At 38.5% G+C, this 22,749-nt stretch overlaps 1 protein-coding gene across 3 annotated transcripts in view; it reads right to left on the reverse strand.

Moving 5' to 3' along the window:
- The window catches only part of ADGRD1 (adhesion G protein-coupled receptor D1), a 437,033-nt gene that overhangs the window by 82,483 nt on the left and 331,801 nt on the right, over positions 1-22,749 (reverse strand). For all 3 annotated transcript variants that reach the window (XM_023496952.2, XM_031948389.1, XM_031948391.1), the window contains one exon: positions 4,243-4,309. In XM_023496952.2, the coding sequence (XP_023352720.1) occupies positions 4,243-4,309 (67 nt within the window). The remainder of the gene's footprint in view (positions 1-4,242; positions 4,310-22,749) is intronic.

Below are 22,749 nucleotides of genomic sequence, written 5' to 3' on the forward strand. Positions count from 1 at the left end.
TCCCCAGATATGTATTAGGCTTTAAACCCTTCCCCAAATATATAGATATAGACTAGGCTTTAAACCCCTCTCCAGATATAGATACATATATATATATATATATATATATATATATACACACACACACATACATAGTAGATAGGTGGATATATGACCTACAACAAATCCTCTAATTTCCCTTTTGCCTCAGTTTCCTTATCTGCAAAATAGAAGAGGCTTAGGTGGTCTTTAGGGCAGTTAAGTAGTATAGTGCATAGAGTGCCAGGCTTAGAGTCAGGAAAACCTGATTTCAAATCTAACTTCAGACACAAATTTCATCCTCTTTGACTCAGTTTCCTGATCTGTAAAATAAGCTGGAGAAGGAAATGGCAAAGAACTCTAGAAAATCCTCAGATGGGGTCACAGAGTCAGATGAGAATGAAAAACCTCATAACACTAGATAGCTTTTAAGATACCTCAGCTTAGGGAGAAGAGAGACCTGTATAAATTAAGAGAGGCAGGATATCACTGTGTGATCACAGTATGTCAGAGTGCTAGGTCCGAAGTCATAGAATGATTCTGATCACTAACTATTGGAGTGACCCTGGATAAGTAAATTATGCAATCACTTATCCAGAGGACTCTGGTCTTTTGTTACTTGTAAGAGGGCTTTTGTTGTCAAGGTCTCTAAATTCCCTTTTTCTCTAAAATTTTGGTCCAAGGTCTATGATCCCCTGCAAGGACACTGGAAAAAAGCTCCATTGCCTCGGGGTGAGGAACAGAGAATGTACCCTCCCCAGTGTAGGAAGCTCAGCTAAGGACTGGAATCGTTCGCCTAGGGAAGTGTCAGAGCTGTGTTATCTCAGAAGGAAAACTCTCCTTTTAATTAGAGGGCTCCAATTCTAAAAATGTGGAGTATTGAAAGGCAAGGCTGGGATAGAACAATGGACCTGTTTAATCAGCCTCATTCCTAAAGGCGAGCAGACAATGCTTTCTTTAAAGCCTTAATCTGCAGCAAATTGGGCTTCTCAAGTAGGGGAGGCTAGATTTCTCCCAGTTTAGCAATTCAGCTGAAAAAACATTGTCTCCTGGAGCTATAAAAATGTTTAACGCTTTCTCTTAAACAATTTCAGTGATGTTTTCCCTTTCATGCTATCAGCCCCAACTCAGCTGAAGAGGAGTGACTTTCTAAAGAGCACTTCATCTAATTCTTTTGGTTTTATTTTAAGGGAGGGGAGGAGGGGAGGAGGGGGGAGAGAAGAAGAAGAAGGAAATGGGTGAGGGGAAGCAATCCTGGATTTAGAGAGAGGAACCAGGGCTCTTTGGAGACATCAGAATGATAGATTTAGAGATGGGAGCAATTTCAGGAATCAGCTAATGTGACTCCCTCCTTTTATCAGAGGGGAAACTGAGGCTAGAGAGGTAAAACAAAAACAAAAACAAAAAAACCACTTGCTTGTGGTCTCAAGAATAGCAAGTTACCTAACTAGAATTTGAACCCAATCCGGCAATGTAAGTTTGTGAGGACAGGGACAGTCCCCTGCTCACCATTCTCTGTTCCCCACTCCCTTCAAACGACAGTCGAAAGGACACTAAGGGCCTGGGTTTATTTGTCCAGCAATGAGAGGGCAGAGATCAGTCAGATCATTCCCACAGGACATCATACCTACCTCTATTCACTCCTTTAGCAAATACAGGATAAGCCCTACTCTAGGTGATCCTTTGTGCTCTCAGTTGGGAGTATGTGGGGGGCTGGTGATGAACTATCAAATCTGTTAGAGGGGACTTAGGAAGCAAATACTGTCCTTGGGGCCTGGGGTAAGACAGAATGTTGGGTTTTTTCCCCTAAAGATTTATATTTTCCAGGATGCTGAATTGGTATCCATGTGACTCACACCTACACAGACACACAGAGAGATCACAGCAATGAATTGTTGTCGTTGAGTCATTTCAGAGATTCCATGACCCCATTTGGAGTTTTCTTGGCAAAGATAGTGGAGTGGTTTGCCATTTCATTCTCCCGTTTATTTTACAGATAAAGAAATTGAGATAAATTGGGTTAAGTGATTTGCTCGGGATCACACAGCTAGTAAGTATCTCAGGCCAGATATGAATTCCTGACTCTAGGCCAAGTAAGTGCTCTCTCCATAGGCTTCTCCATATTGTTCAGCCATGTCCAAATCTTTATGGGCCCAATTAGAGTTTTCTTGGCAAAGATGCTGGAGTAGTTTGCCATTTCCTTCTTCAGCTCATTTTACAGATGAGGAAATTGAGGCAAACGCAGCTAATCAACTTTCCCAAAATCAGATAGATATTAAGTGTCTGAGGCCAATTTTGAACTCAGGAAGATGAGTCTTCTAGACTCCTAGGCCATAGCTCTATCTATTGCATCACCCAGCTGCCCTATTTTTCCAAACAAAAAAAAATTTTTTTAAATTAATGAAACCCTGGTAATTCCATGGCAGTTTCAACTGTCCTCTTCACTTACATCTTGTCTGGAAAGATCAAAAAGCTAGAATGTTCCCCCTAGGAGTCACTGTCCCCTCAGAGGCATTATTTGTCAAATAGATGCTAATATTGATTAACTGTAAACTCAAAATTGAGTATATACACCAGTCTTCTTTGATCTCATTCCTGTAACTAAATGCTAATTTAGTAATTAGTAATGCAGCACAAACTCAGGACATCTCAGGAAGGGAGGGCACAGCTGTGAGGTTACAATTGGGCATGAGATACTCTTGCTATGTTAAAAATCACTCTGTGATTTCTGTGACTAATACTGTGATGCTAAAATATCTAATGGTACCTCAGCTTGGTACAATGTCATTCTACAACATACAGCAGTGTTTATTTTGTACTTGGTATTTACAAAGTTTTGAGGATTGCCTGGGACACGGATTATCACATGGCCAGTAGTGATTGAGGTAGGATTTGAGAATACCATTTGGAAGAGTAGCTCTCTAGTCCCCATACAGGCTTCCTCTTACACCATAAATTACTAAGTCATGGTCTTGTATCAGTGAAAGGAAATCTAATGAAATTATAAATCAGGAGAAAAAAAAACCCTAATTTCCTTTAGAGGTAGTTTGAGATCAGGAAGATGAATTAAAATCCTGCTTCTGACATTGGATTTCATGTTGAGATTTATATCTAAGCTCTATCACACCATTCGAACTCTTCCCCCATGAGATTTCATTCCCATTCATGGCAAGTCATTCTTTCCCAATCTCCTTTTTCCCTAAAATGAGGGGATTGGATTCTACCAACTGACATACACATTCCAAGAAGGTTAAAGATAGATAGAAGTAACCCATATATGTCAAAATATTCATAGCAGCAGGGTTTTTTTGTTTTTTTTTTTTGTTGTTTTTTTTTTGTGATAGCAGAGGATGAAGGGAAAAAATAGGGGAAGAAGGCTTCAGTGTGGTGGAATACTAAATGTGTAGAAGAGATGAAAAATTAGAGAAAGGTGGGAAGATTTGCATGAACTTATATAGACTGAAGTAAGTAGAACCAGAACAATATACATCATGATTGTAATCATGTCAAAGATAAAGCATTAAAAGGAAGCTGAATTCTGTAATTGCAATGACCTTCAGACCTCCATCCATTGCCATCCATCCTTAGGATCTCTGGACCTTTCCATTTGCCTGACAGTTGCATTTTTTATGTGTGTCTCCTCTAATTAGAATGCGAGCAACCTGATAGTAGGGACTGTGTCATTTTTTTTCTATCTGTATCCCCACTAAGTGCTTAATAAATGCTTTTTCTTTCATTCATTCATTCGTTCGCTGACTGGTCTTAATTCCAGAGAATGGATAATAAAACATATCTTCCTCCTCTAGGCAGAGAGAGTAAGGATATCTGGAAACAAAATGTTGAATATAGCCAGACTTAATTACTACAGATTATTCCTACTTAATTATTTTTCTTTGTTAGAAGAGAGGATTCTATTCTGAGGGTTGTGAATATAGGACTATATCTGGAAATGATGGAGATATAAAAAGCAAAAGGCATCAACATCAGGGGTTTTTTGTTTTGTTTTGTTTTGTTTTTAATGGAGGTTTTAGACTAGGAACAGCTAAGTGGCACGTTGCATACGGTGTTGAGCCTGCAAAACACATCAAAAGATCATTCAAGAGGAGACATCACCTTCCAAAAAATACTTAAGCAACTCTCAGAACAGATCCCCAGAAAAGGCACTACATAAAGCTAACAAATTACTAAATTATGAACAAAGCAACAACAGTCATTATTCCTTACTTTCGGTTTTCTCCATAACTGTCCATACAGGAGGATACAGAAATGATGCAGATCACCAGTGGAGAACCTGTAAAAAAATCAAAGCAGAAGAAAGTATGTGGCTTTTTTTCAATTTTAATTTACTCAATCATTCATTCAGAAAATATCTAATGATTGTCTGCTACCAGACCCCAACGCTGTGAAAGGAAACAACAAAATCCCTGCCTTACAGGTATTTACTGTCTGTTTTGAGGAGAATAAGACACATTCATGATCTGGACACTGTGCTGAGCACTGGGAATACAAAGAAAGGCAAATACAATACAATAAAATAAGATAAGATATATTAAAAATAAAATAAACAATTCCCACCTTTAAGGAATTTGCATTCTAATGAGAGAATTGGCACATAAACAAGTAGAAAGAAAGAAAAAAATGGACATATACATAAGCATAAATAATACACACATAAAGCAAGAGAATGGTACCCTTGGAGACCACGGCTTTTTAGTAGGGAGACCACTTGAAAGATCTCCCATGGGAAGTACCCATGGAACTGAGCCTTAAAAGAACACAGGGATTTCCAAGAGACAGAGCTAACAAAAGAAAGGCAGTGGGATGAGGGAGAAGCCTGTGATTATAGTTAGGGGAGACTCTAGTCAATGAGAGGAAGGAAGGAGTTATAGGGGAAAGGAAAATGAAAACAAAGGTTGATTTTGGCAGCCATGCTTTGAGCTTTGTAAGATTAATACCCATAGGCATAGAATTAGCAGTGTCCTGGTCTGCTCTCAAATTCAGCTAAATTGGGTTACTTCTTTTTTTTCCTTTCCTTTTCTCCCCTTCCTCTTTCTTTTCCTGCTTCCCTTCCTCTTTCCCTTCCCCTTTTCTTTCCCTTTTTCCTTTTCTCTTTCCTTTCCTTTCCTTTCCTTTCTTTTTTTGTTCTTGTCCTTTTTCCTTTTTCCTTCTTTCCTCCCTCCCTTCTTTCTTTCTTATACTAAGGCTCCCTATTTTGCCAAGACTGAAAGTACAATGGCCATTCACAAATCTGATCCCACTACTGACCAACAAGGAAGCTTTGACTGGTGTCATTTCTAACCTGGACAACCCTCCTTATGCAGCCTGCCTATCATTCTGATGCTAGACACTGCAGATATCCTATCACCTTAACCCTTCTGCATCTCAGAATCCCCGAGTTAGAGTCATCTATTAGCTTCAGCTTGCTTGGGAGCAGGGAGAACAAGTGTGGACCACCATATCCAGCTGGAGTCACTTTGAACAGGAGCTATTAAAACAGCTAAGTGATACAGTGGACAGAGCACTCACTCTCCAGTTCAATTGGCTAGGAGAAAGCATGGAGAGAATTAATATGAGATATCCAGAAAAGGAAATGGGAGCCAGATAGTAGAGGGCTTTAAATGGAAGCCTGACGAATTAATATTTAATAGGAAGTCATTGAAGATCTTTGAGTAGGAGAGCAATGTGATTAGACTATTTGCCAGTCCCTTCCTACCTTTGAATAACAGGAGGAATCCTCACCTCTCTCCCAGGCCTATTGTGAGGAGAATGCTTTGTAATCACCAATAATCTCATATATAATAAATATGTCATCATTACTCTGACCGGAAATCCAGTATCTATACCAGGGTAGACTAGGCTTATGGGGATTCTTGACTTGTAAAACCTTCAAGCTGTTGTTGCTTTTGAGTAATTATGTGGGGAGGAGTGGGGGGTGGGTGATGCAGCTCCAGAGAGAAATTCAACTGGGCTGAGGGCTGGTAATGGATTTTATCAGTTGGTTGAGTGCCTAAGCCGACAGTTATTAGCTACAAGGCACTGGTTAGAAATTGCTGCAATTTGGGTGTTTTTGCTGTTGTTGTTAGTTGATCTGTATAAATACATATCACCCACTGTTTCTCAGCTCAAGTTTGGGGTCTTATGAATATGTATGTTTGCTTTTCTTTGCAGAAAGGCCGGGGAGGCCTGAGAAGCATCGTAGCCTTGCAAAGAGAACTTGGCCTGGAATAACAGCCTTTTTCCCCACAAGAGGTCTGAAGTTTCCTTTTTGAAACTTTCATGTACCCATTGTTCCTGGTTCTGATCCCTGGGGCCAAATAGAACAAATCTAATTTCTTTGGCACATGGAAATCCTTTCAGTTTTGACCTTCAACCTTCTTTGTTGTTGTTATTGTTTGTTGTTCAGTCATTTCAGTCATGTCCAACTCTGTGACCATTTGAATTTTTTCTAGACAAAGTTGCTGATGTGGTTTGCATTTCCTTCTCATTTTAGAAATGAGAAAACTGAGGCAAACAGGGTTAAATGACTTGCCTAGGGTCCAGCAGCACTAACTGCCCCATCATTTTTCTTTATTCTGGGCCAAACTGTCTCAGTTGCTTCAAATCATCCCAAAATGATATGGCACCATCTATGATGAAGACCATCCCCTAGATTTTGTCAAACTCATTTCTGATTTTTCTAAATTGTGGTGCTTGGGACTGAACAGGCAAACATCCCAACACAAAATTACAGAAGTGGTCAGATCAGACCCCACCATATTCCTGGGAGTGCAATCCCCTTACTAAATATTAAGTTCTTTTTGAATGCAGATGATTTCTTATTTATCTCAATGTCTTACCTAGCATGTGGTACCCACTGGACATGTAATAAGTGCTTATATAAGAGAATAGAGTCCGTAGACCATTGGCAATAGAGTAGGGTATAGATTGGAGAGCAAAGAAGAGCAGGGAGGGTTGACAGACACATGCTGTCAGGAAAGATCTTGACTGATTAGAACAGTTGACAGAATATGATAAGATGGAATTTGATGGGGATAAGTGTGAAATCTGGAGAAGCAATGTAATGTGCCACCTAGAAAACCAGCCTTAGAATCTAGAAGTCCTGCCTCTTATATTTGATTATGTGACTCTGACCAAGTCACTTAAATCCTTAAATTTATGGATTTAAATCTACTTAAATATTTGTGAATTTATACATAAATTTATGGATTTAAATTCACATATGTATGTATATGTATGTGAATGTTTTTTCTCATCTCATCCTTTCTGACTTCTCTATAGTCTTAAACATTATAGGTCACCTTCTTGCCTTTTTTTCTATAAAGTTTTCATGATGCTCTTGTCCACAGGTTTTCTTCCATGTCTGACCAATCTTTCTCATTCTCCTTTGCTTGAGCTTCATCCAAGTCATATCTACTGAGAATAGGTAGCTCTAGGAATTTCACTTGGTGATCTTTTCAGTTCCCATGGAATTCAATTATCATCACTATGCAAATTATTTTCACATCTATTTATTCAGTCTTAATTTTTCTCGACACCCAATCTTGCATTTCCAACTGTCTGTCAGATATCTCAAGCTGGATGCCCTATAGATACCTTAAATATAATATATCCCAAGCTAAACTCATTATCTTCCCCCCAAAAAAACCTTTTCCTCTTCCTAACTTTCCTATTACTTACTGTCAAGGGCACCATCATCTCCCAGCCACCCACATTCACAAAATTCTCGTCACCCTCTATTTTTTATATTCTCTCATCTCCCGTATCCAATTAGTTGTCAAGTTCGGAGGCATTGGGGATAAAAATACAATGGATGAAAGAATCCCTATTCACACTGTAATGGGGAGACAACAATTAAACATAAATAGAGACTACAAAAATCCTAATAGTCCTGGATTTGGAGTCTGGGAAAACTGGATTCAATCTTTCCTCAGACCTTTATTAGCTATACAATTCTAGGCAAGAGTTTGGGATTGTTTATTCATCAATAAAATAAAATTAGACTCAATGATTTCTAAAGTCCATTCCTAAATCTATGACCTCAAGATCCCTCCTTGAGAGATATTAGTATACTTTTTTTATTTCGTTTTCCATGTGGCTTCTATGTGCCTCTAAATCTGATTCTCTTTGGCAATTGAGCCATGCTGTGGTTCACCAGCCTTATTGTTCAAGGTTCCAGTAGTAACCAGAAAGGAAAGAAATAAGGGTTCTGGCTCCATCATTCACTGCATTCAGATCCTGATTTTTTTTTTGCTTAAGTTAAAGGAAAATACAATGTGCTGTATAGAAATAAACCTGAACAAATGTATGTTTCACTTTGACTTTATTTTCCTGAAATCCTCATTCTCCCAAATAGGTGGCTATTCACCACACATCCCAGAGGAAGAGATACACATCCAGAATGTTTAGCTTGACTAGCTGTTGATTTTATACTGTAAAGAAGAAAACCAAATAGAAAATTTGTTGGCAAGATAGAACATGATATAATCAGTCATTGGCTCACTGTGAACACATACAGTCAACAATCCTAAACATAATTTTTTCCAATTGTTACAATAGAATGTTGAAGTGTAGACAAAAAAAATAAAACAGGAAAATGCTCTCAAATACAGATTTTGCTATTGTGATTCAGACATTTTTTTCCTAATATCTTTTAGATATTTGGTCTCCAGACCAAATGGTCTCTGGACATTTCAGTAAAATAATTCTTTTAACTAGGGTAAGCCAGAAGGGAACACTCAAAGACTAATTGTATATTTCATAGAAATTTGCTATTTAAAGTTAATTGTCAAGTCTTTGATAGTGGGATTGGCTACAAATTCATTAGAACTCAAGAGAGGCTATTACTTCTAAGACAGATAAGTACCATCTCTGCAGTTTGTAATAGCTAACATTTATATGATACTTCAAGGTTTGCTTAAATACGGCTTCCCTTACTCCTACTTCCTTCCATGTACATAATCTTTTCTGGGAATGTCATTGGTCTAATAAACCTAGAATGGCTCTCCACCCGGCTCTACTCCCAACTTCCAGGTCCTCTCTCTTTCTCTCTCTTTTGAAGCTGGAGTTGGTTCTTTTTGGGCCCAGTTATCTCCTGCCTTGATTACTTACTATGTATTTCTGGGCCATCTCCATGCTGGCTGAGTATGATGTCTCCTAATCAATAAATAGCTCTGTTATAATATGCCATGGCCAGTGGGAGGTAGAAGAAATCTTCTCCCCTCCATTCCTACTGCCCACTGTTGGAGGCACAAGAGAGAGCACAAAGATTGATGGCTTCGCAAGAGTTCTCCACTACTGACAAGGCAAACCCTTTCAATTTGCTTCTACTGCCTACTTTCTTGATAAATTTGTTTCACTATTTAAAAGGTGATTGGGGGATGATTGATCTTTTTAGCCAAGGACTCAGATGACCTTCAATTCCATCAAGAAGAGTTTCTTCCTACTTCCTAAAAGGGTATCAAAAGCCCTTTTTACTTCCTTTATGACACCTTGTTCTCTCATTTACCTGTCCCTCAGTTTCAATAATTTTATTAATGGGGTTGGAAGAGTGCATTAATTGATCAGCAGTTTTCTGATTAAGTCTACAAACTCTCCCCAAACACACACACACACACACACACACACACACACACACACACACACCACCTTCTCTTTACTTTCTTGGGAATGAGAATGGAAGTCATTAAGTTTTTTTTACAATTTTTTTCCTCTCCTTATGTCAATACACTGAATCCTGCTAAAATCCCCCCTTCTACAAGCTTTTCCCAATCCTCCTTAACACTGGTGCTTTCTCTGTACTGGTAATCTCTGATTTATCCTTATATCTCTTGTTTGCACATGATTGTTTATATGTTGTTTTCCTCATTAAGATATGAGTTTCTTGAGAACAGTCTGTTTTTTACTTTCCTTGGTATCCCCAGCACTTAGAAAAGTATGTTACACATAGTAGGGGTTTAATGTTTATTGACAAACACAAAAGGAAATAATGCAAGGCAAACATCCCAACCATAGAAAGCTGAAGCCTTTGGAGCTAGATTGGGCTTTAGAGATCACATAAATCAACAGTTCCCAATCTGTGGGTCTTGGAACTTCAGGGACCATGAATTATGGAAAAAGAATCTTTAGATTCATTTGTACACCATGTATTGTCATTGTGACCTTTACCTAGCAACCCCAAAACATATAGCATGAATTACATATATACATATATATATATATATATATATATATATATATATATATATAAATTAAGTAAAAACTGAAATGCAGGAAATCTTCCTGATAATTAGAGCTGTCTAGATATGGAACAGGATGCTTTTGAAGTAGTGGGCTTGCTCAATATAAGTTTCCAAACAAAAAAAATTTACCAAAAAGAAAACTATGTTCAAGTTCCTGCTCAGTCCTAAACTGAATACTGAATGACAGCCTCTCTACCTAATAACTGAGGAGCTAGCTAGTATCTTGTGAGGAAAGAAAAATGCTTTGAGAAGGCTGTGTCTTTGAAGATGTTTAAATTTCTAACGATTCTTCAGGCCCTATTTCCAATCTACTTCCACCAAGAAAATTTCCCTTTCCTCTCCCAGCCATATCAAGACCTTCAGCTATGATTGATTGGGTGAGACCCTCCCTGAACTTTTCCAGCATTTCATATGTATCCCTTTTTTGAGTTTCTACATCCCATCTTGAAATTTTATATAGATATATAGATATAGATAGATAGATAGATAGATAGATATAGATAGATATATAGATAGATATATGTGTGTGTATATATATATATATATATATATATATATATATACATACATATATATTGCTGATATTTTCCACTAGAGACTATAAGTTCCTCAAGGGCAGAATGAGACCTGATTTACTTCTATAGTTTCCACAGCACCTATGGATGGTATTATATATTGTAGACATGGGGAAAGGAAACAAAGGAGGGAAGGGAAGGAGGGAAAGGAAAGGAAGGAAAGAGAAGGAAAGGCAATTATGTCCAATAGTTCCTAGACTCCAACACAGGCAAAACTGTGAAATTCCTAGCTCTAGGCCCCAAATGGAAATTTACGTAATGAAATAAAGCCATGGAGATGCACTTTCAATATGGAGAATGAGTCAGCTCACTGACTGCATAGTAATTCCTTCCCACTTCAGAAATGAGGACTCCACAGCAGCAAAAGAGGGGAACAAAGCATCCGGCAATATTTGGCCACCAATCTCCTGGCTCAACAGTCACCCAGCAACCAAGGGACAAATGGAGAAGGAGGGGAGGGGAGGGAATAGCATCACTCTGGATGCATCATTCTTGTAGTGTCTAAGAAGTAAGGCTCAACCTGGGAGCCAAATTCCCCAACCCACACACAGCCCAGAATAGGGAGACTTCCAAAGCTTGGAGACTCTTGTCATCCTGGATCCAGATAATCAGGCAACCAGTGTCCATTCCCAAACTGAGATAGTCTCAGCCCAAGAGAAGGTGCTGCTGCAACCTGAATCGAACTCTCTTGTAGTTTCCCATCCTTTTAGGTCCCAGGCCCGGTGTCAGTTTTGTGTCAGGCTGGCTGAGCTTTTTCCCATAACAAGCTCTCTACAGTGTGATTCAGCTGTGTGAGTGTCTGTCTTCTTATAAGCAGACTTAGGGAGAGGCTGAAGGCTGAGGGCTGCTATTCTGGTTTTAGGGAGCCCAGGATTGCCTCAGAAGGGATCCTGATTCAGTGAGCTAATTTACTGATTAAGCTACATGTCTGCCTGTCTCTATTTGTCTTTCTCTGTGCCTCCTTCTCTGTGTGTGTCTCTCTCTGTCTCTCTCCTCTGTCTCTGTCTCTCTGTGTATGTCTGTCTCTCTGTCTTTGTCTCTCTGTCTCTGTCTCTCTGTTTCTATCCATGCCTCTCTGTGTATGTTCATGTCTGTCTGTCTGTCTGCTCTCTGTCTTGCTGTCTCTGTATTTGTCACTCTGGTTTCTCTGCTTCTCTCTGTATTTCTCTGTCTCTATCTCTGTCTCTCTTTCTCTGTATATAGATATAGATATCCATGAGTCTTTCTCTCCCTTCTCTCTCCTCTCTCTTCTTCCTTTTCCTTCCCTTCTCTTTCTTTCCTTTCTCTTCTCTCCTTTTCTCTCTGTCTCTCTATCTCTGTCTCTATCCCTGTCTTTCCCTCTCATTTTTATCTCCCAATATCTTTGCCTGTTTCTCTGTCAGTCTCTCTGTCTACTCCCTTCTTACCCTCACATAACGTGCCTGTACACACACACACACACACACACACACACACACCTCCCAGATGTATCACCCAAGACTACTATTCATAATTTCTTAGTCGTTCCATAATAATAACTGACATTTACATAGTGCTCTAAAGTTTGAAAAGTACATTGCAAGCATGATTTTATTTGAGCCTCCCTCACTGGTGGGAAGTAGTCATTACAGATACAAAGATATCCATTTTACATATTGGGAACCATTTCAGAGAGAGGCAATAGCTTGCCCAGAGTTTCCAGCAATTACGTGGCAAAGACTGAATCCAAACAAAACCCTATACTTACTCCATTGCTGCTTTTCTAAAAAGGGGTGGGGGGAGTTGGGGACCCCTGTTTTCTTTGCATGGATTAAACAAAGACAATGAGGTATTGTGGATATAAAAAGCAAAAATTATCCTGATGTCCACAACTGATAAATATGTGTCTATATCTATTGATGGATGAATAGATATGTATATATGTAGATATGCAAAGATATATGCATGTAAGTATATATATGCCCACATATGTGCTACAAACCTATTAGAGAGTTTAATATTATGATGATAAATTTTACATTCTTTCAGGCTCTACAAGTAGATCTGAGAATCATGAGCACTGAGAGAATAATTAAAAGGTGAGATTTGATGAGATCACTAAGTGAATGAATATATAGGGAGAAGAGAGCCGAGGACAGACTCTTTGGGGATACCCATCTATTTAACTTGTGTAACTTGCATGAAGATCCAGCAACAGAGACTGAGAAAGAGCATTAAGACAGACTGAAGGACAAGGAGAATAAAGTAATTAGCAAGGAAACGTAGAGAGAAGCGAGTAACAAAGAGGGAAAGATGATTCAGTATCAAAAGCTGCCAAGAGTTCAAGAGGAATGAGGTTGGAGAAAAGGCCAATGGGATCCAAATACAATGGGATTTGGCAAGTAAGAGATCCTTGGTAACTTGGAGAGAGCCCTTTCAGTTGAATGATAGTTAGAAGGCAGATTAAAAGAGAGTTAAGAGAAAAGGGAGAAAGGAAGTGAAAATATCATACACATATACTTATATAACATATGATCATATACATATTACATCTGTATAAGTGCTTATAATACATTTTAAACTATAATTGTATATCTTATATAAAGACACGTATATATGTGTATATATATCATATATAAAGATATTTATATATGTATATATTCTCTCTCTCAATATAATAGAAATTCTTTGAGGGCAGGATTTGAGGACAGCTTTATCTGAGGTTGTGTGAGGAGGGAAAAACTGAGAAGGGAAAAGATAATAAGGATCCAACAAAGATGGCAGATCCAAAGGCAGCATAACCAGAAGCTTTTGTGCCAAGGAAGTTGCTTCAATGTTCTGTTCCCCAATGTCCTGTTATTTTTACAGCTCTCTCACCAATAATCTCTCCCTCCTCTGAACTGTCATGATAATAATTATTTTTACTATTTGTTATAGGTAAAGGCAGCAAAAGGCTGTAGACATAAAAAGAACAGGATAAGGGAAGTCATATCAATTCAATACAACAATTATTAAGTAATCATGTTTAATTTAATAAGTAATCATTATTAAGTAATAACGATAACAGGATGGTGAGATGGCACAGTGGATGGATAGAGTGTTGGAGACCTGGAATCAATCTGGTCTCAGATACTTGTTAGTTGTGTCACCCTGAATAAGACACTTAACTCCTTTTGCCTCAGTTTCCTCCTCTCTAAAATGAATTGGAGAAAGAAATTGAAAACTATTCCTGTATCATTGATCAAAAAAAACCCCAAAACAAAACAAAACAAATGGGATTTGTTGCAACTGAAAGCAACTGAACAATAGCAGCAATAATATTAACAATAATATCTTTTGTTTACACATAGCACTTTAAGGTTTGCAAACATTTCATTTTATCCTCACAACAACTGTGAGATAGATGCTATTATTATCATCATTTAACAGAGGAGGAAACTGAGGCAGGTAGGAAGTGACTCACCCAGGATCACACAGTTAGCAAGTACCTGAGCCCCAATTTAAATTTGAGTCTTTCTGACTGTATGTTTATATTTCTATCCACTAGGCACTATGAACAAAGCCTTGTTTTAGGTGTTAGGGATTAGAAAATATTGAAAATTATCTCTGCCTTCAGGAAGATTAAATTCTATTGGGAAAACAGAATATGTACACAGATAAGTAAATATTAAGACTATGCAAAATATTTGTGGCCTTGTCCAAGTAAAGCAAGCTCCCCTGGCCTCAGTTCCCTCATCTGTAAAGTGGAAAGATTGGACTAGATGATTTCTGTGATTTAGGCTCTCTAGATTCTATGACCTTATATACAAAGTCATTCCAAGGGAGATTTACCATGGTTAACCATAGGAAGGAATGACCTTATTTAAGAAATGATGCTTTGTGACAAATATAGAAATATGTTTAGAAGAATGGCACATGTTTAACCTATATTGCTTATTTAGGGGAAGAGGAAGGAGAGGGAGAAAAATTTGGAAAACAAGGTTTTGCAAAGATGAATGTTGAAAACTATCTTTACACGTATTTAGAAAAACAAAATACTATTTAGAACAAAAAAGAAAAGAAATGATGAATTGAATTTGTAGGATAGATCCTACAAAGGATACATAGTGCCGATCTGAGGTAACAACAATAATACTTAATATTTACAAAGCACTTTATATATTAGATTATTTTCTTCTTATAGTAGCCCTTTGAAATGGGTGCTTTTATTTTCCTCATTTTATGGGGGAAAAGACCAAGGACTGAAATTATTTGTGCAGTCATAAAGTAAACCAATGTTTGTAGCTGGATTTGAACTCACATCTTTCTGACATTAAGTCCAGCTTTCTAATTGCTTTGGAATCAGTCACTTCACTAAACATTTGAGTTCCACAGCCAAGAAGCAGGGTACCCAGATTTTCTAAGAGAGCTATGTAGACCTATGTGAAACCCATAAGAAATTCTGCAAAAAAGAAATGGACCCCCATTCGAATGAGATTTATATTATGCAAAACCACCTAACAAATGCTCTCGGTCAGCTTTCAAATTCTTGTTATAATTAATAACAGAAAAGTGAGAGCCTGGAGCTGCATGCAAATCAGCCTTTATTCAGGCCCCGTGCCAACTGCAAACCGGTTGGAATGAAGGATGTAGTTCATAAGCCTGTAATGAAATTAATTAATGGAAAGATGACATGAAGATAGATGCTAGGTTGCTCAGCTGCCATAACCTAAGACAGTTCTCTTAATTTGTATATATCTTGCAGTCTCCATAGGAAGCTAGGCAAAACCACTTACCGATGCCCTCCTAGATTAGGGACAAGGATAATGTGTGCTCAATGGACAGTTTCAGCAACGTCCAAGCAACCTGTATGTGGTCTACAGAGTGAGCTTTAATTTAGAAATTCTCAGGGAGGTGGATCCCATCGAACCAGAGAATCTCAGCTCTGGGAGACCCCCGAGGTCACCTGGACCAGCCTGTGTATCTAAAACATGAATCTTCTAGACAACATTGTTGGCAAATGGTACCTGACCTTTCTCCCAAACCTCAAGCGATGGGGAAGGAATGAGCGTTTATTCAGTGCTCCCTGTGTGCAAAGTGTTGTGAGAAGAGCACAATAATCTAAGAGAAGGAGACAGGATGTACAGAAGGGAATAGCTACAGGGCGATGAAAAGGTCTTCTGGTCTTTAGGGTACAGAAGCGCTATTCTTAAATAATAATTATATTATATATATATATATATATATATATATATATATAATAAGAATAATAAATTATTCTTAAATAATAAATAATAAAATCATCTCCATTGCAAATGTTAATCTACTTGTTGGTGTTAAGGACTTCATTGTTGAGAATTTTACTTTCTGGGTCTTTGGTAATTGTGGTTGATGAAGCAATGGGGGGATGAAGCACTTGCTGCAGGGGGACCCATTACCTTTGGAAGAACTCGGTATACTTTAGGACAGATCAGATTACTATTAAGACTTTAAACCAGAGCAGCCAGGTGGTGCAGTGGATAGAGCACCAGCCTGGAAATCCTGAGGACTTGAGTTCAAGTGTGACCTCAGACACTTAACACTTCCTGGCTGTGGGACTCTGGGCAAGTCACTTAACCCCAATTACCTCAGGGGGGGAAAAAAAAGACTTTAAATTATCATGGATGAATCTGTGACATCACAGGCAAAGAATTTCTTTTCAGTGGTTTAGATCGTATCCCTACTCTATTACTTCCCAATCTATCTAATTTTAATCCATACTCTCAGTGGATGGAGCTTTGGACATGGTCAGGAAGACCCAAGTTCAAATCCAGCCTCAGACACTACTAACCATGTGAGTCTGGGCAAGTCACTTTGCCTCAGTTTCTTCATCTGTAAAATGAACTGGAGAAGAAAATGGCAAGCTACTCTAATATATTTATCAAGAAAACCCCAAGTGAGGTCATGAAGAGTTGGACATTACTGAAATGACTCAACAACAACAGACATAGCATAAAAAAACATGAGTTCAAATCCCACCTCCAGGACTTACTAGGGCTATCCCCATGAGCAATAACAATAAGAGTAACTGAAATTAACCCAGTACTTTATATTCATCTTCTCACTCAATCCACAGAACAACTGTGTGGGGAAAGGACCTCAGATTCTTACCAACCATATTTTACCAGTGAGGACACTTGGAAGAGACTTGGTCAGGATCACATAGCTAGTAAGTTCCCTTCTTCCTTCCCTCTCTCCCTTCCTCTCTCCTTCCTTCCTTCCTTTCTTCCTTCTTTTCTCCTTCTCTCCTTCCTTCCTTCCTTCCTCCCTTCCTTCTTTCTTTCCTTCTTCCCTCCTCTTCTCTCTTTTTCTTCCCTCTTGATTCCAAGGCCTTTAGTTACTAACCCTAACTTTTTCCATAGTCGCCTCTCATCTCTCAGCCTTAATTCCTTTATCTGTAAAATATGGACAATAATATTTTCACTATCTACCCCACAGAGGGCAAACGTGTTCTGGATAAAGAGAGAGATGAAAGTAGGATTTTTTATGCTTGAGTAAGTTCCACAAATCACACCTGGCCAAGTGGGATAAATCACTTGAGTAGAGAGTGAAGAATGAGGAGATTAAACAGAGACCGTGGATGCTGACAAATCATACTGATGAGGATGAGAAAACTATCACTGGTAGGATGGGAGTGGAATTTATCTGCGTCATCAGATTTAACTTATTATTAAACCTTTCATTCTTTTTAACTTATTTATTAAGATATTAAATATTGCATTCATTTATTTTTATTAAATATTTTATTTATTTATTATTTTACTAAATTTATCACAACTTATTTTTTAAAACTTATTTAACTTCTCATTCTTGCTAACTTCATGCTAAGTTCTGTTTTCTGCTAAAGGTTCATAAAGATGTTAGCACCCACTAAATTCAGTGTAAAGAACCAAAGCTTCAGTGGTCCTTTGCTAGTTATGGCTCCTTTAGAGAGCTGGACTCAGAATGAGGAAGACTTGGAGTCAAGTCTTGTCTTTGACACCATAAGCTATGGGATTTGGGGCACATTATTGAGCCTCTTGGTGCTCCAGGCAACTCTCTAAAATCATAAAAGTTATGGCATGGGTAGAGTAAGTTTCAGCAGATTCTGAACTACATACATAAATATGAAAGAGTTGGGGAAAGGAGGAAAGGAAAAGAAGGGAAAAGGAAAGAAGGAAGGAGAAGTAAAGAAGGAAGGAAGGAAGTAAAGAAGGAAGGAAGGAAGGAAGGAAGGAAGGAAGGAAAGAAGGAAAGAAGGAAAGAAGGAAAGAAGGAAGGAAGGAAAGGCCAGAGGGAACAATGAAGAAGTGAGCCACTTTATGAAGGAGGTTGTCCAGGACAGATAGGAGAAGTACTCACTAAGGCCTCGAGGTCCTGGATCTTACTTCAGCTTTGTCCTTTCCTCTATATATAATATTAAGCATGAAGACCACATGAGGTCTTAGCCATCATCTAGACCAACCACTTCATTTTCCAAAGACCAGAACTGAGGTCCAGGGAGGTTGTGACTGACCCAGTGTCACACAGATAATTACGTCCCAGGTGGGTTTCAAAGTAGGGACTCTCACTGGAGAGAGATCTCATGCTCTCTTTCTCACTCTCCCCCTCCACCACAGAAAGGTGTTCTCCCTCTCCAGTTGCCAGGCCCCTCTCCATCCCTAAACCACACATGGGTACAATTTAAAGTTTTCTGGCAGCTGTCAATGTGAGTGGTAGCTGGTTAAGTGAGACTTGGGCACACAGGAGCGTGAGTAAAGCTCATAACCTGGCCATTCCTCCAGGGTAGCCTTCATTCTACACTGCGTGCCTAAGAGTCCCCATTGTCTGTGGGGTCATGATCCCCAAAGTCAAGCACTCCAGCTTCATTCCTCTCCTTGGGCAGCTCCGCTGTGGGAGCACAAAGTCGAAGGCCTGATATTGATCGTCTGTTTCCTTTTTTGGTCTCAGCTCAAAGGCAGCATCCAGATTTCAGGAAAGGCTGCTTTTATCCAATTTTCCAGCCCACCTGAGTTGACGGATGTAGAGTTGTCTCCCACCACATGAGTCAGTAATGAATGATGCGGGGGATTGAGGAGAAGATGCTCTTGTATCCATACCCCACATAGAGAGGAGTAAAAGAAAGACAGATTGTTCCAATGTGCCTAATTTATATCAATCTTGTTATTGAAGAAGCCTAATATTCCCCACTTTTCAAAAATGCTGAACTTATGAATTTGGAGAATTATAAGGACTAGCATTTATACAGCATTTTAAGTAATCAAATTGTCCTCACTCTATAGCACAGAAAAGGGGAAAGGGCTCTGAAGTGGAAGTGAGGGTCGTGGCTCAAATCTTTACTATTTACAATTTATTGAGTGATTTTGACCAGGAAGCCTCCATTTTCTTGGGAAAATAAGAGTAGGATTGACTCAGTGGTGTTGAAGATTTCTCCCAACTTTTGATCCCATGAGCTTAGCATTTTCCCCAGAGTCAGGAAATCTCAGTTTGCTCACAGCTCCAACACTCACTTTCTGGGTTTTCTTGGTCAAGGGACTTTTACTCTCTAAAATGTTTCCTCATCAGGAAAATTAAGACAACCTTCCCACCCCTTACCTCACAGAATCATTGTGAGAAAAGGGTTTTACAAACTTTAGAGACTGAAGGGCAAGAATTTGGACTTTTCAGCAGTGTCCTAACAGTGTCTTCAAGACAGCAGCTCCTAGAGGCAATGTTAGGACAAGCTGGACATACTGAGAAGGGGCAGCTTCAAACAAGCTAGAAGAAATCCAGGAGCAAAGATGGAACATACCTTGTGGCTGTACAATCAATCTGTCACATCTGACTTTTTGGTCCCCCTTTCCCCATAGCACATCAATACTGTCCATGGGGTTTTCTTGACAAAGATATTGGAGTGGTTTGCCATGTCCTTCTCCACAGGATTAAGGCAAACAGGATTAAATGACTACATCAGGGTCACACAGCTAGTAATCTAAATTGAAATTTCAACTCAGGTCTTCCTGACTCCAACTAAGATCCACTGGGCCTGGAGTCAGAAAACCTGAATTCAATCTGGTCTTATGTATCTGGTGGCTATGGAACCTGGACAAATAGTTTCAAGGCTGTCTGCTTTTGTTTCTTCAATTATAAAATGGGGGTCATAATTGCACCTATGTTCGAAATTTGTTGCATAGACCAATGAGATAATATTTATGAACTCAACAATACCTGGCGCATAGTTGGAGCTTAATAAATGCTTGTTTCTCTTTCCTTTTTTCTTTTTTTTTTCTTTAAGGAAAACATTTTGAGGATTCTAGCAAAATTACTTTCAAAGTTGTAAGCTATTATCTCCACCACTCGTACTCTAAATTTAATCCCACTTTTCCTCAGACTACACATACTTGGGGGAAGAAGGTGTCACCGACATTTGTGAGGAATGTTTTCTGCCCCCAGTTCTTACTATATCACCTTAGTAAATATGCTTGACTAAGAGCTAATTAAATCGGACTCATATTGATATTAACTGATAATCATATAGTGAGGTATACCAGTGGGGCTCAAGAACTAGAGTATGAGAAAACCACCCCAATCCCTCAGGACTGTCTCTAGAACCCTAAAGGAAGTTGTTTCAACTGCTATCAGGGAACCCAATCTGCCAGTAGGAGTACAGTTTGAGGGGAGTCCCAAGTCCAAAGCCTATATTACATTACTGCTCAAAAAACTGGGACCTAAAGATCTCAAGTGACTTTGCCCACAGATTCAAACCTAAAAGTTCCCATTTTAAATTCAGTGTTCTAATATATTACAAGTAGATTCAGTGGAAAAAGATTCAAGGGATTTTATAAATGGGAAATGATTAATAAGTCCCATTGATTATTTGTTCCGCCAAAACACTTAAATCAAAGGAGAGTGATTACCTGGAGCATATAGTTAATAACTACTATTACCAGTCCAGGTTCCTGAAGATCAGAGAAAGACTACAATTATGAAATAATATGAGCAAATCACTTGGGAGCAGGGATGGTTTCTCTTGGATCCCACTATCATCCTTCCTCAGAGCACGATGGCATTTCTTCCTCTGACCTAGAGAGAAAACTACTCTGCCTTTTAATTATCTGAGATCCAGAGCCCTCTTTCTTTTCTCCATAAACAAAGCACTTGCTAGTTTTACCTAATGAAGCTGTCCCTGACCCTCACTGCTTGTCTCCAGAAGATCATAATTATCTCCGGAGACAGGTGATAAAGCTAAAACGGTGTGTGTGTGTGTGTGTGTGTGTGTGTGTGTGTGTGTGTGTGTGTAAAGGGATAATAAAAAACAAGAATGAAAGAAAGAAAAAATATTATGAAAAAAAGTTCAAAGATGAGTTAAAATGACAAAGGTATGAGAAAGCAGAGAAACAAATGGTCTAGCCCACCCTCAACCCTCCAAAGGAGCTTCAGATACACTAACTCTTCAAATTAGGAAAGCAATAAAGCTTTGGTTTCCTTAAAAAATGCTTTTGATTTCATTTTCAAATTCATTTGTGAGGAATGGCTAATGCATGTTGTACAACACTGTTCAAAGTCTTCATAATTACAGGCATATTTTGCTTTTCAGTATCTTTTTTTTCCATTTTCTTTAATTCCATTGTCAGAGAAGGGATTTTTTTTCCAATTTCTAATTGTGGGACCTTGTTAAGCATCATTCACACAAGAAATAGAACAAGTTCGCTTTTGTCTGACTTGATGAGTTTTGAGTTAGGTGTGCATGGAAGGTGTCTTTATCCTTTTTCCCTATTCAGAACTTGCTTTTGGAGTCACTACTAGAAAAAGAAATGCTTTTTTTTCCCCCTGTAGGGAGCTACATCAAAATTTCAAGGACTATCGGTCGATAGAAATATTCTGCATTGAAATAACGCTTTTAGCCTGTCTCAAAACAATTCTTTTTGTGTTCTTGGTGAAGTCTATAAAATATGTAGGAAATATTGGGCTGGACAGAGGACTGAATCTGGGGTCAGAGGATCTGGATATAAGCCCTGCATCCGCTGATGATTATTTGTTTGATCTGGAGCAAGCCACTTAATGTCCCTTGGCCTCAGTTTCTCCATGAGAGGAAAAATGAAAGGGTTGAACTGGATGCTTTCTAAAGATAGATACATGGATAAATGGATGAATAGATAGATAGTAGTTAAATAAGTTGATAGATGATAGATAGGCAGATAGACAAAAGACAAACACAGATAGATAGATAAGATAAATAGAAAGACAGATAGACATATAGATATATAGCCAGACTGACTAATAAAAAATCAATCAATAAACATTTATTAAGCACCTACTATTTGCCAGGTATTACCCTAAACACTAGGGATACAAAAAGAGGCAGAAGTTAGTCCCCCTCCTCAAGGAGCTTACAATCTAATCAGGGAGACATCATGCAAATAACTGTTATATTGAGAGTAAATTGGAAATAATTAAAAGAAAGAAGGCACTAGGATTAAACTTCTTGTAGAAAGTAAGATTTTATTCTGGGATTTAAAGGATGCAAAGGAAGCCAGAAGGTAGAGATAAGGAAGAAGAACATTTCAGTGAACAGTGAGAGAAAATTTCTTGAAGCAAGATGAAGTGTCTTCCTCAAAAAACAGTGTCATTGAATAGAAGAGGATTGGGGTTCTTTAGTCTATCAATGTACATATTCATCTACATCAGTATATAGAAAGATACCTGGTAGATGGATAGCAAGAAAGCAAGAAAGCAAAAAAGCAAAAGAGAGAGAGAGAGAGAGAGAGAGAGAGAGAGAGAGAGAAAGAAAGAAAGAAAGAAAGAAAGAAAGAAAGAAAGAAAGAAAGAAAGAAAGAAAGAAAGAAAGAAAATGTTTGATTCCAAATTGATAGATAGGAAGAAGGCAGAAAAATTGGCAGACAGATTGATAGACAGATGAATAGCCAGATAGAAGGAAGAAAGAAGATAGATCGATAAACAGATAGCCAGACTGATAAACAAAA

Source organism: Sarcophilus harrisii, chromosome 1, assembly GCF_902635505.1.
Source record: "Sarcophilus harrisii chromosome 1, mSarHar1.11, whole genome shotgun sequence".
NCBI classification, from domain to species: Eukaryota; Metazoa; Chordata; class Mammalia; order Dasyuromorphia; family Dasyuridae; genus Sarcophilus; species Sarcophilus harrisii.